At 39.2% G+C, this 13,685-nt stretch overlaps 1 protein-coding gene across 18 annotated transcripts in view; it reads left to right on the top strand.

Moving 5' to 3' along the window:
• PKHD1 (PKHD1 ciliary IPT domain containing fibrocystin/polyductin) overlaps nt 1-13,685 on the top strand; it is a 471,129-nt gene that overhangs the window by 269,672 nt on the left and 187,772 nt on the right. For 17 of the 18 annotated variants that reach the window (XM_059938510.1, XM_059938512.1, XM_059938518.1 and 14 more), the window contains one exon: nt 2,665-2,802. The exons of the other annotated variant lie outside the window; for it this stretch is intronic. In XM_059938510.1, the coding sequence (XP_059794493.1) occupies nt 2,665-2,802 (138 nt within the window). The remainder of the gene's footprint in view (nt 1-2,664; nt 2,803-13,685) is intronic. 18 annotated transcript variants of the gene reach the window in all.

Raw genomic sequence — 13,685 nt, forward strand, 5'->3', positions numbered from 1 at the left:
CTCTGTTCTCACAGAGCTTAAAATAGTTAGGCTAAGAATGATTTGTGGGAAATTTGTTGGTATATTTGGAGCGGGTCAGGGAATTTAAAGAAAAACGTCTATGAAGGGGGAATGTGCTAAAGACCAAAGGGAAAACTTTAAATTCCATGTAATAGACATATTTTAACTGAGAAGTATATTCAGAAGAGGCCTAATATCATGCTTTTGTGTGTGTGTGTGTGTGTGTGTGTGTGTGTGTGTTGTGTGTAAGTATTTTGTGAATGAGAGAAAACATTTATTGAAGAAATTCAGTTATTTTGTACAATCAGGTTCAACAGGCAAACACTGGTGGAATGGGCCATAGGTTGGAAGAGATAAAGCCTATTTGTATAGAACTCTTGTATTGAAAGGTGTTTGCTTGAAATAATTTCTGTCTTGCTTTTGAAGTCACGTTAAAGTCATGAACCTATAAAATATATGTTAAACCTAGAACATTCTCTAGATATTTCACTCTTTTGTTTGAATGTGTGGAAAGGAGCAGACATGAAATTGAAATGCAAATTTATTTTCATCTGTTTAGCCTGATTATTCATTTTGTATCAGTCACTAATAAACTCTTGAATTTTAAGGGGTGTCAGGAACTAAACTCAACAGATCTGGGCAATGTTTATTTAACAGCTTTATCTTTGATGTCACAATAAGCACTAGGGGTTTTTAAAAAGGGATGTTCTCTTCTCCTAAGGAAGTAACAGTTGGAGAGAAAGACATAATTACACTGAGGACCAGCCCAGTGACAGTTCCCTCCTTACAAGCAATAATCATGTATGTAATTACAATAATGTGTTTTAGTGCTATGTTGTAAGAAGGTCCAGGGTATCACTAGAGAGAGATTTCCACAGGGGAGTGGTAGATCCAGTGTAAGACCATGAATGGCTTACCAGCAGAGCTAAAAGTTGGGTTGCTTCTGATGGATGAGTGGGTGATGCAGATGCTGTTTGGCCCATGCCCACACCATGAGAACCTGTGTTCTACTATTTAACGGAGACACAAGGGGAGGGAGGGAATACCTGCAGGAGAATTTAGGGACCAGGTCCGAGATGTCACACTTCAATTCTGCCTACATTTTATTGGCTACACCTCAGTCACATGGCTTCATTTAATTGTAGAGGAGGCTAGAAAAGGTAGTCTAACTATGAACCAGGAGGAATAGGGAAATGGTTGGTTCACGACCCTCTACTGTCTACCATAGGAAGGTGTGGTGGTCTTATCCTTTGAGCAGTAGGCAAGAACCAGAAAAGACAACTCCTGAGAAGTTAATTTGGGTGAGCAGGTCCTTAAGAACAACAGGTGCATTGTTTTCTGGAATGAGAAGTGAGATTATGTTAAAAAATTCCTTAAATATGAAACAGAAACAGACTCACAGCCATAGAGAATAGACTTGTGGTTGCCAAGGGAGAGGGGGTGGGAGAAGGAAGGACTGAGAGTGTGGGATTAGCAGAGGCAAACTATTATATATAGAGTGGATAACCAACAAGGACCTACTGTATAGCACAGGGAACTATATTCAGTATCTTCTAATAACCTGTAATGGAAAAGAATATGACAAAGAATAGATATATATATGTATAACTGAATTACTTTTCTGTACACCAGAAACTAACACAACATTGTAAATCAACTATACTTCAACAAAATAAATTTTAAAAAAATTCCTTAAAAATCTTTGCATGTGTCAGTGATTATGGTACTTAAGATGTAAGCAGAAATGTTTATTTGATATCTTTAATTTAGGTTGAATTACTACTAAGCCTCAGAAAGTAACACTTAATACTTTGGCACACATGAAATATTTACTGTTTTAAAGGTGAATTTTTACTCATGTATTACTCTATTGTTACTTTCAAACAAAAATCAATGTTTCTTCCTCCTGAAGTTGTATGGAAACTGCTTTTATGGAAGGGGAAATGAAGAATAAGTTTTAAGTTGTCCCGTGAGCTCTGCAAGCTTGCCAAGCTAATGGACAACAGTACTAATAATGAAAATGTTCAGCGTTTATTGAGCACGTACCAGACACTGGGCTTTTCGTGGTGGGATTGGGGAATTGAGAATGGTTCAGCCCTTTAGGTCTATTGATTCATTTAATCCTCACAAAAACCTTATGAATGAAACAGGTATTTTGATTATCATCCTCACTTCACAGATTAGAAAACTGAGGCACAGAGGGGTGAAATTGTTGGTCCACGCAGTCAGACAGTAGCAGAGCTGGGATTCACATCCAGATAGCCTGACTTCAGAGGCCAACGTCATCTGTATGGCTGTCTACCTCTCAGACATGAGAGCCAAACTGGAGGGATGGGGACAAAGGGTGTGGAGCTCATCTGGACGTTTGCACTAAAGTAGGCTTGGGGCAGGGTTTGGGGCATTGGCAGTGCCTTTGGCCATGACCCTCGGTTTGTGAAGCGATGGCAGAATGTATGCATCATGCCTTCTTGTTTCCCCTGCCTCTTTATGAAAGCCTAGCCTTTGGAAAACCATTTGTTATTCCACTTCCTGCCCCTGTCCTGGCCCAGGCAGCAAGGGAAGCAGCTCCTGAACTGCCTGGAGCACCGCAGTGCAGGTCACTGGAGGAGAGGAGGTAATTCTCGTTGTGTTTATGGGTCTGAGCAATTTCTTTTCCTTCTGCAGACAGGACTGTCCTTGTGGATACAGATCTTCCGTCCCTCAGAGGCCTCTATGTGATGGGGACTCTAGAATTCCCTGTGGACAGAAGCAACGTTCTGAGCATGGCGTGCATGCTCATTGCAGGCGGGGAACTGAGAGTTGGTGAGTCAAGGGCAAGGGCACCAGGCTTGGGAGGAGAGAGAGGCCTTGGGAGAGGATGGTGTCCTCCCGTGGGTTGCTTGAGGGAGTTTGGGGAGGGCTGAGGCAAGGAGGAAGTTTGCTAGTAAAGCTTCTGCCTGGCAGGCTTTGGACACAGAGGTGATGTTTGCTGGTCACCCCCTCCTGTCCACCCGCTGTCTGCTGCCATCTGGTCCCAGGGTCCTCATGCTCATTGCAGGGCTCTTTTTGCCTCCTTCAGGTCTCACATCAATTCTCCCTTTAGTTCTTTGTGTGAGAATTTACCCATGGCTCACTCTTTCAGAAGATCTTGTAGGGTGGACTGGTTATCCTTTGATCAACCAACTCACAAGAAAATTTCAATTGCTGTCTTAGTGCACATCCTTCAGAGAACAGACCTGAAAGCTAAGCTGTGCGCTCGTGCTCTACTGGGGCTGAAATCGCTGTGAAGTGAGAGTGAGTCTCTCAAGGAAACAGGGCTGTTTGCGCAGCGTGGGAGATGCCTTGAGAGGAGCCTTATAGAACCATCACATCCTAGGACAGTAAAGGGAGAAAGCTTGGGAGAAGGCAAGCAATTCACCTGGCCCCCTCCCCCCCAAACCCATGAACTGCTCTGTCTGTTATGTTTTGTGGCTTCCTGGTCAGGGGCCAGAGATGCAAGGGTGCTAGGAGATGAGGGTCCTCCCTCTGGGAAGTGAGGGATGTTGCAGGATGGAGTGGATCTGGGGTGGTGTTTAACCAGGTCTGGTACACTGGCTTACTTAAATAAAAACCCGAGTTGCTCTAGGTAGGCTCTGTACTTGAAACTGTTGTACACAGTGATGGGAAGACATGTCCCTTGCCCTCAAAGGAACTACTTTTGAACTCAGAAAGGCTTTCTACTTTGCCCCCACAGAGGAGATTAAAAGAGAATTTTCCGAAACAAAAATACCTTATCCCAAAGAAACAATCTCTGATGGTGAGGAAATGTTTAGATATTGTTGTTCAGTAGCATGCAAATTTTAGACTCTCTGGAAGGAGAGACTTCTAGGCCTAACTACCTGTCCAAAGTTTAAATCACTGCAAGAAGCTTCCTGAAAAATTTTGGTCAAACCTCTTCTTGAATGCTTCCAGTGACAGAAAAATCAAAACCTTTTGAGACAACGTGTTCCCACTTTTAAAAAGTCTATTAGAATTCTTTCCCTTCTTATTGACAAAGTCTATCTATCTTCCTCTAATTTCTGTTGGTTCGGGTTCTTCTGTTTGATCTATTTAGGACGAGTGTCAAACTCTTTCTTTTGATAGCCCTTCATCTACATTTTATTGAATCTTCTCTTTTTCAGGTTATGCAGTTCCTATTATTTTAGCCATATATAAATCGCAGTTATTTTAATCACAGTTATTATTATGATTATATAATTATAGTTATATCATTTTAATCACAGTTATTGATGTTTTAAAATAATTTTTATTTTTTGCTTCTATTGTACCACCTGGAAAATACAGAAAAGCAAGTAGAAAGTTATACAGAAGAAATAAAGTAATCACTTACACTCCCAAATGTAAAGATAGATGCAGTTAATGTTTTGTAGTCCTAAAATCATTTTTTTCCCTACATGTGCATGTGTACATGCACACACGTGCTTTAAAACATAGAGTATGCAGTTTGATAATCTTTTGAATCCTATACTAACAATGTGAGAATTTCCTCAATTCATTCTATTTCTAAGACACAATTTTGATAGCTTTAATATTCCACATCCATGTGAGTCTATATATATACATACCTGCATAATAATTTAGTCAACTGTTTTTCTATTGTCGAACTTCAAGGTTATTTCAGGTTTTGTTTTTTCTGTTTTTTTTTGTCCTTGTAACTTACTCTGCATTGAACATCTTAGTACTTAAGTCATTATTTACATCTCTGATTATTTTCTTAGGATAGACTTTTATAAGTGGAATTAATGGGCCTAAGGGTAAGTGCATGCTTTAAGGTCCTGAATGCATATTGTCAAATTGCTTTTCGGAAAGATTTTACAAATTTGCACTGCCTCCACATTTCTGAGTTATGAGATCCCCTCATGCTTCCTGAAATTGTCGCTAAACACACTTGTTTTGTTTAATTCCTCTGAAAGTATGAAGCCAGGGGGAAAGAACTATTCTCCAGATTAAGAGTATAAGCATAAGTCATGACTTATTCTGAACAGAGTAAAATGAATATAGCAGAATTGGGCTATATTCATGGGCTCTAAGTCAGACAGCCTGGGGTCACATCCAACCTGGTTACCTACTTGCTGTTTGGCCTTAAGTAAATCAGCCTCTGGATGCCTCTATCCCTTCATCTGTAACATATGATAGAACCTACCTCAGAGAGATGCTGAAACCATAAGTATAACAGCTCCTACTAAGTGCTTGGCATATAGCTGGTGTTTAATAAATGCTAGTTTATCTGTAAGGGTGCCTGCAGGAAGTACATGTCATACTAAATTGGGCAATTGGAGGAGATTTTAATGAAGGAACCATTTACAAAAATCCAAATGGCCTGGGACAAACCCCAGGGCTAGAAACAGGAGAGTATCCTTATCATCCCTTCCCCTAAAGGAGTAAGAGAAGGAGATTGTTACTGGAATCAGAGATGGAGGTGAATGCCTGAAGATGGTTGTCAGACAGCAACATGAACTTTTGTGTGACTGGGACACACTCAGTACCCAGAATGACCTCTGGGAGTAAATACCCACATCTTACTCTCTGTCCTCCCTCGCCTCCTGCTCATGCTACCATTTAGCCAAACCCAACCGGAACTCCGAGTAAAGGAAGACTCATTGATGTCCTGTATCCAGGACAGCTGTGTCCTGGGGCAGTGAGCAGAGTAAAGGAGGGCAGAGTTTGGAAATGAAGTGTCAGTGGACGCTCTCCACCACAGATGTGGTTTTTCTTTTAAAACAGCCAAAGATTCAACTTCATCCAGCTGATTATGCCAACTACTTCATCAACTCTAATTCCTTCTCTTTTTGCATATGCTGCCTCAAATACACATCTCTACATTGTACACTCGTGTAAGAATTATTTTGTTTTCACTTGGGTTTTAGGGAGACCTAAGTGCAATATTCTTTACTCGTCTCTTTTTTTTATTATTTCAATCCATCTTTCCACAGTGAGGAAATCCTTTTGGCTTCTGATTTTTTTCCTCCCAGATTAATATCACTTGCTCATTTGTTTAATATTCTATAAAATTCTCATCCAGTTAACTGATAGAAATATTCAATAAAATTGAGCCTTGTTCTTGTTACTACAAAACTTACTTCAGGTTGGCATCTTCTATTGCTAAGAGTGGTCTTTTTTTGTAAGTTTTTTAGGTTTCTGAGGTCACTTATTACTATAATTCAAACTTGTTGCCTGAAAATCTGTACCTTTGAAGGGAAATGACACAATGCCACTTTCCAGTTTTGATTTATACATTACAAATCTTATTTTTAATTGTGTCCATTACCAACTATATTTTTATCTATTACTAGACAATAGTATGTTCTTTTTCTCTCTGCTTGTCCATGTCTTCCAGGCTTAAAGGTTGATTATCTGAAAGGAACCCATCTGCCCAATCCTATGTGTATGATGCCTGAAGGAAGACTTTCAACCCATCTGTCCCATTCTACCACACCCTAAAGAAATCCCAACATGAAATAGATAATAAGACTAGTTAGCAAATAAACCTAATAGATGTGGACATTGGCACAGAGCACTGCCAGAGTCTATCTGCTATCTGATGCCATTTGATCCAAGTTCCAACATTGTGGAATTATATTTCTTGGTGATCCTGCTTTTAAGGCAACTGGTGCTGGCAAAAGGTATCAATTGACTTTTAGTAGAGTGGAATCATAATGCTAGCATTAGAAAGGAAGTTTAAGATCAAAGCTTTGCTTAGAGGGCTGCAGCTGCATCACAGATGCCAAATTCAGTTTCATTCTTTGTTCAGTGGTTGTCTCATTAGTCTGATAAAACACTTAAGATAAGCTTAAGGTATTTCACTTGTTTGTCCCTCCTTTCATTCATCATGTTTTTTGCTCATTGCCTACCACGTGCCAAGTACCACAGGAGAGGTTGATGTACAGAAATAGAAGTCATGAACCTAGCTTTCAAGAGATGTCTCAATAAAGCCATGGAGACAAACAAATGAAAACATAATTGGAAGTGTCACCTCCTCCAATGTGGAGGGGGATTAAAGATAAAAGAAGAGATCAGAAAAGGCACATATTTGTGGATGAGCATTATACCTTCAGGAAATTGTAGGGAATGGGTAGGTCTGGATTGTAGGATTTATAGAATGGTGGTACCTGATGAAGCTTCTTGGCCTTATGCATTATGTTAGGGAGTTTGGGTTTTATCATGAAGGCAGTGCACAGTCACTGGGTGGTTTTAAGCAGGGACGTGACATGATTAGATCTGGTCTTAGAGTGATCACTCTTGGCAGTGTGGGGGGATGTGTTGGAAGGGGCACAGTGAAAAGTGAGAAGGCTACGAGGTATTTCGGAAAAGAAATTGTAAAAGATTGAACTAAGGCACTGGAGTTAAAGAGGAAGAATGAATTAGGGAAGTACTGAGTAGGTAAAAAATCACTAGAACTGCGTGGCAATTTTGATGTGAGGAGAGGAGTTGGTTAGGATACATCTTAGGGTTCAGGTTGGGAGATCTGGGTCCATGGCGGTGCCAGGACAGAACCTCCTTCCCACCACTTTTTAGTTGAGTGACTCTGGTAAATTAATGAGCTTTCTCTCTCTAAAATGGGAGCAATAAGAATCATACTTATTTTATAGAGTTTTATAAAAATTAAGTGAATTAATATTTATTAAAGTGCTTGAACAGTGTCAGCCACCTAGTAAGCCTGTACAGTGGTTTGCTGATTACATAGATTCATATTTGTCAAGTTTAGGTTTCAGTGGTGTGTGTAAGTGATAACATGTAGAGGGCAAATAGATTTATGAGAAAGCACAGGAGAGAGGACTGGGTCATCAGCCAAAATGTGCAATCAAAGCTGTGAGATAGATAGAGAAGAAAAAATGACCAGTGCTGAAATTTTGGCAAAAACCAACCTTTTAAGGTAATGGAGGAAGCTGAGTTCAGGAAGGCGAAAGGAAAAGAAACAGCTGTGAAGGTAGATGGAAAATGAGAAGAAAATAATGTCTTGAGACCCCAGCGGTTCGGGCGCCGGGCGAGCGGAGCCGCTTCTGGCGCTCCTTGCCGTCCCTGGGCGGGGACGGGGACGGGGGCGGGCACGGCCGGGCGCAGCTTCGGGGATGTAGTCGGTGCTGGCGCCTGGCAGGACCGAGCGGCAGCCTGGGTTCCCGCTCTTGAGAGCGAATGGTCACTCGCCTGCGGGGAGGGCGATCCGGCCAGCTTTTCCGTGGGTCGCGGGCCCCCGCGGTCTCGGGGCAGGGGCTCACCTGTCGCACCCGCCCTCAGCCCGGTTAGACTCGTCGGCGTCACCACCACGGACCTCGCTCTGGGCCATGACCAGAGTTACGGGAGAAACATTTTTGATGTAACAACCCCCAGTGATAAGGACAGCCAGGAGCAAGAAATGGTGTAGCAGAAGATACAGCACCTGGTAAAATGTTATATTCTAGATATGATTGGTGATTACAAGGTCCCTGTATAAATTAATTCTTGTCAACTCCTTAGGATTTGAAGAGAAAATGCCCGGTGTCATACCTAGTGAAAGTAATGGGCTTTCAAGAGGTAGTCCATCAAAAAAAACCAGACTTTCCTTGAAGGTTTTTCAGAAAACGGAAACCAAGAGAGCCTCGGATTTCACAGATTCTCAAGAAAACGAAGAAAAAACTTCTGAATATAGAGGGTCTGAAATTGATCAAGTTGTTCCTGCAGCACAGTCCTCACCTATCAACTGTGAGAAGAGAGAAAACTTGTTACCGTTTGTGGGACTGAATAATCTCGGCAATACTTGTTATCTTAATAGTATACTTCAGCTATTATATTTTTGTCCTGGTTTTAAATCTGGAGTGAAGCACTTATTTAATATTATTTCAAGGAAGAAAGAAGCCCTAAAAGATGAAGCCAGTCAAAAAGATAAGGGAAATTGCAAAGAAGATTCTTCAGCAAGTTATGAACTAATATGCAGCTTACAGTCCTTGATCATTTCAGTCGAACACCTTCAGGCTAGTTTTCTCTTAAATCCAGAGGAATATACTGATGAACTTGCTACTTAACACACTCAGGGAACTCAACCCTATGTATGAAGGATATCTACAGCATGATGCACAGGAAGTATTACAGTGTCTTTTGGGAAACATTCAAGAAACATGCCAACTCCTAAAAAAAGAAGTAAAAAATGTGGCAGAGTTATCTACTAAGGTAGAAGAAAAACATCAGAAAGAGGAAATGAGTGGTAATAACAGCATGGAGATGGACAATATGAGGCATTCTGAAGACTATAAAGAAAAATTGCCAAAAGTAAAAGAAAAAGTGACACTGAATTTGGTAACATGAAGAAAAAAGTTAAAGTCTCTAAGGAACACCAGTCTTTGGAAGAAAACCAGAGACAAACCAGATCAAAAAGAAAAGCTACTGCTGATTCATTAGATATTCCTGCTAAAATAATCCCCAAGTACATTTCTGAAAATGAGAGTGCAAGACCCTCACAAAAGAAATCAAGAGTTAAAATAAACTGGTTAAAGTCTGCAGCTAAGCAACACAGCGTTATTTCTAAATTCTGTAGTCTGGGTAAAATAACAACAAACCAAGAATCCAAAGGACAATCTAAAGAAAGTGAATATGATCTTGAAGAGGACTTCGGGAAGTATGAGAATGACAATATAGCTAATGGTTGTGGACTTGAATCTCCAGGGAATAATGTTATGCCTGTTAATGAAGTTAAGCCCATAAACAAAGGTCCAGAGCAAATTGGTTTTGAGCTAGTGGAGAAATTATTTCAAGGTCAGCTGGTATTAAGGACTCGTTGCTTAGAATGTGAAAGTTTAACAGAAAGAAGAGAAGATTTTCAAGACATCAGTGTACCAGTGCAAGAAGATGAGTTTTCCAAAGTAGAGGAGAGTTCTGAAATTTCTCCAGAGCCAAAAACAGAAATGAAGACCCTGAGATGGGCAATTTCACAGTTTGCTTCAGTGGAGAGGATTGTAGGAGAAGATAAATATTTCTGTGAAAATTGCCATCATTATACTGAAGCTGAACGAAGTCTTTTGTTTGACAAAATGCCTGAAGTTATAACTATTCATTTGAAGTGCTTTGCTGCTAGTGGCTTGGAGAAAATAAAGAAAATTAAGGGGGGAAGTGCCATATATCCTTCACAGAAGCACCTGAATATTAGTACTTATTTCAGTATTCTTTGTGTTTGAATGTTATGGTGGTGGACTTTACAAGATCAACACTCCTTTACTGACACCTCTTAAACTGTCGCTAGAAGAATGGAGCACAAAGCCAACCAACGACAGCTATGGATTATTTGCAGTTGTGATGCATAGTGGCATTACAATTAGTAGTGGGCATTATACTGCTTCTGTTAAAGTCACTGACCTTAACAGTTTAGAACTAGATAAGGAAAATTTTGTGATCGACCAAATGTGTGAAATAGGTAAGCCAGAACCATTGAATGAGGAGGAAGCAAGGGGTGTGGTCAAAAATTATGACAATGAAGAAGTGTCGATTAGAGTCAGTGGAAATACCCAGCCAAGTAAAATTTTGAACAAAAAAAATGTAGAAGCTATTGGACTTCTTGGAGGACAAAAGAGTAAAGCAGATTATGAGTTATACAACAAAGCATCTAATCCTGATAAAGTTGCCAGTACAGCATTTGCTGAAAATAGAAATGCTGAGACTAACAATACTAATGGGACCCATGAATCTGATAGAAACAAGGAATCCAGTGACCAAACAGGCATTAACATGAGTGGTTTTGAAAACAAAATTTCATATGTAGTGCAAAACTTAAAGGAGTATGAGGGGAAGTGGTTGCTTTTTTGATGATTCTGAAGTGAAAGTTACTGAAGAGGACTTTTTGAATTCTCTTTCCCCTTCTACATCTCCTACATCTACTCCTTACTTGCTATTTTATAAGAAATTATAGAGTGAGTGTATTTTCCTTGCGTATATATTAAACAGACCTGGACAAACATCGGTAAATTGATTACATCAAAAAAGTCTTTAGCTTATCTTTTGAAGCTATTGGATATTATTGGTCTCTCTAAGTTTTTATATAAATAGTGAAATTTGAATTATTGAAAACCATGTTAATTTTTAGAATTCATTTTCCTTAGTGGAGACTACTGATTGATGCATTAGCTTCTGGGAACAAACTTGTACAGGTTCTTAACTGAATCATTCAAAATGGAAGCATTTAAACACTTTGAATTTACACCTATCTTTTGTGTTTGCTTTTTCAAATAAAGTGCTTGCATTAGTATCTCCATATTTTGGAGTAATTATCCACATGATGTTTATAGGTTCTGTGGTTTTTCAGCTAAGAAGCAGAATCTCATTTCAGTACATTTAGTTTTGTAAGTCATGAAGCCAAATCTTTGATGGGCTGTATTAGAGGCACATGCATGTATTCACAGTAGTGCACATTTTGTGCCTTGAATCACTTTGAAAAGTGTCTCAGAAAACCTGAAGAGTCAGTCCTCTTCTATCTTCACAAGAATTTTATATGTATTTATGAAAATGATTCTGTACCCTAGTAAATCTTTTTCGGCATGGACTAATTTGTATCTCTTCATAGTCATGCTCTGCACGATCTGTATATAGTGCATCGAACTTAGAGGTGTGACCTTAAATTTAACTTGTTTTAAAAAACCAGGAGGTCAATAAAATTTAAACTGCTTAACAACTATGTAAAAAAAAAGAAAAAGAAAAAGAAAATAATGTCTTGAAACAAAGGAAGAAATTTGCAAGAAAGAGGGAGTGGTTAGTAGTATGAGATACAGCAGAGAGAATAAAGAAAGCAGGAAAGGAAATTGTCCATCTTATTCTTTTTTTTTTAATATAGTGGCTGTCAAATATAGTTTTTTTTTTCAAATATAGTTTTGATAGAAAATGTTACTTTGCATGTTTTTTTAAAATTAATTCTTTTTTTTTTGTTTAGGCTTTTTTTTAAACATCTTTATTGGAGTATAATTGCTTTACATTGTTGTGTTAGTTGCTGCTGTATAACAAAGTGAATCAGCTATACATATACATATATCACCATATCCCCACCCTCTTGCATCTCCCTCCCACCCTCCCTATCCTACCCCTCTAGGTGGTCACAAAGGATGAGCTGATCTCCCTGTGCTATGCGGCTGCTTCTCACTAGCTATCTATTTTACATAAAATTAATTCTTATTGGAGTATAGTTGCTTTACAATGTTGTGTTAGTTTCTGCTGCACAGCAAAGTGAATCAGTCATACGTATACATATATCCACTCTTTTTTAGATTTCCTTCCCATTTAGGTCACCACAGATCATTGAGTAGAGTTCCCTGTGCTATATAGTAGGTTCTTGAACAAAGAAAAAAATTCGACACAATATCTGAAACAGTAACTTCTAATAAGTTTAATGCCATTTATCTATACTTTTACAACTTCATTCTTTGGCTTAAAATATAGCCTTAAATACAATTGAACAGATTCAATCTCATGTTTGAAAATGAACAGTTGTCTATATTAAGAGTGATGTCATCAAACCTTTCTATGCTTTCATGAGTAACAAACTTTCTTTTCGATGATAAAATGGAGCAAAACAGTAGATATTAAGGAGAAAATAGATTTGCCCCTGTCTCCATCCCCTTCCTCCCCACTTCCTTCACTTTCTCTTTCATTGAATGCCAACTCAGTGCCAAGCATTCTTCCTGGGACTTGAGTATTCAGCAGTGAGCAAGACAGGTAAGATTCCTGTGTGCACTCTTTTGTTGGGGAAATATACAGTGAAATAGTAAAATAAATGGGGAAGATAATTTTAGCTAGCAATACATGCTCTGAAGAAAACTAAATGGAGGAGTGAGCTGAAGAGAGGTGTTGGCACCATAGATTAGGTAGTCGGTAAACACCTTTCTGAAGAATCAGTGTGACTACAGACCACAGAGCCAAGAAAGAGCTAGACTCACAAAGATTTGAACAAGAGGGTTTCAGACAGAAGGAAGAACTGGTGCAGAAGTCCTGAGGCAGAGCCAGGCATGTGCTTTACATAGTTGTTTGGCAGAAAGGCTGCCATGGTAGCTGGAGACTAGTGACAAATAGGCATGAGTTTCACAGTGTAGGATGGATTTTAAGCTATGCAGGGTTGTTTTCTAAAGCGATGAAGAACGCAAGTGATTCCAAATTGTGCTGAAAATTGCTAGTTTTTGATAATCTCATGCATATGACTTTAAGAAGACAGAAATTAGTGTAGGACCTTCATGAATATGGGAATTCTAGAAATCTGGATTATAAATCTAGTTTAGCAAGTCATTATACAACTTCTGGAAAATTCCTCAGTAGTGGATTTATAACTGTGATATCTCAGACCTCAGAGATTATGTGAATCATCTGTATCATTGTATGGATAATGGAACTGAGATCCAAAGAGATTATTGATTGGTTCCAAGGTCTCATAGCTCGTAAAGAGCAGGACCAGGATTAGAGGTTATTTTAGTCACTTCAAATATTTGTCCTTCAAGCCTTTGCCTAAGGACTACCTTTACTATGGGCATTTTCCATTCAGTAGGTTTCAGTGTATCTTTTCTCCTGGTTCATTCTGTCATTCATATTGTCATTACTGCATTCATTTTACTGTTATGAAATGGTATGTTTTCATGAATGTCTTCTCTGTATTAGATGATAGGCTTCTTTATAGAATTTTGTAACCCTAGTACCTTGTGCATAGTAGGCTTCTGATAATGTGCTGT

This window comes from Balaenoptera ricei, chromosome 11 (genome assembly GCF_028023285.1).
Source record: "Balaenoptera ricei isolate mBalRic1 chromosome 11, mBalRic1.hap2, whole genome shotgun sequence".
Classification (NCBI taxonomy): Eukaryota; Metazoa; Chordata; class Mammalia; order Artiodactyla; family Balaenopteridae; genus Balaenoptera; species Balaenoptera ricei.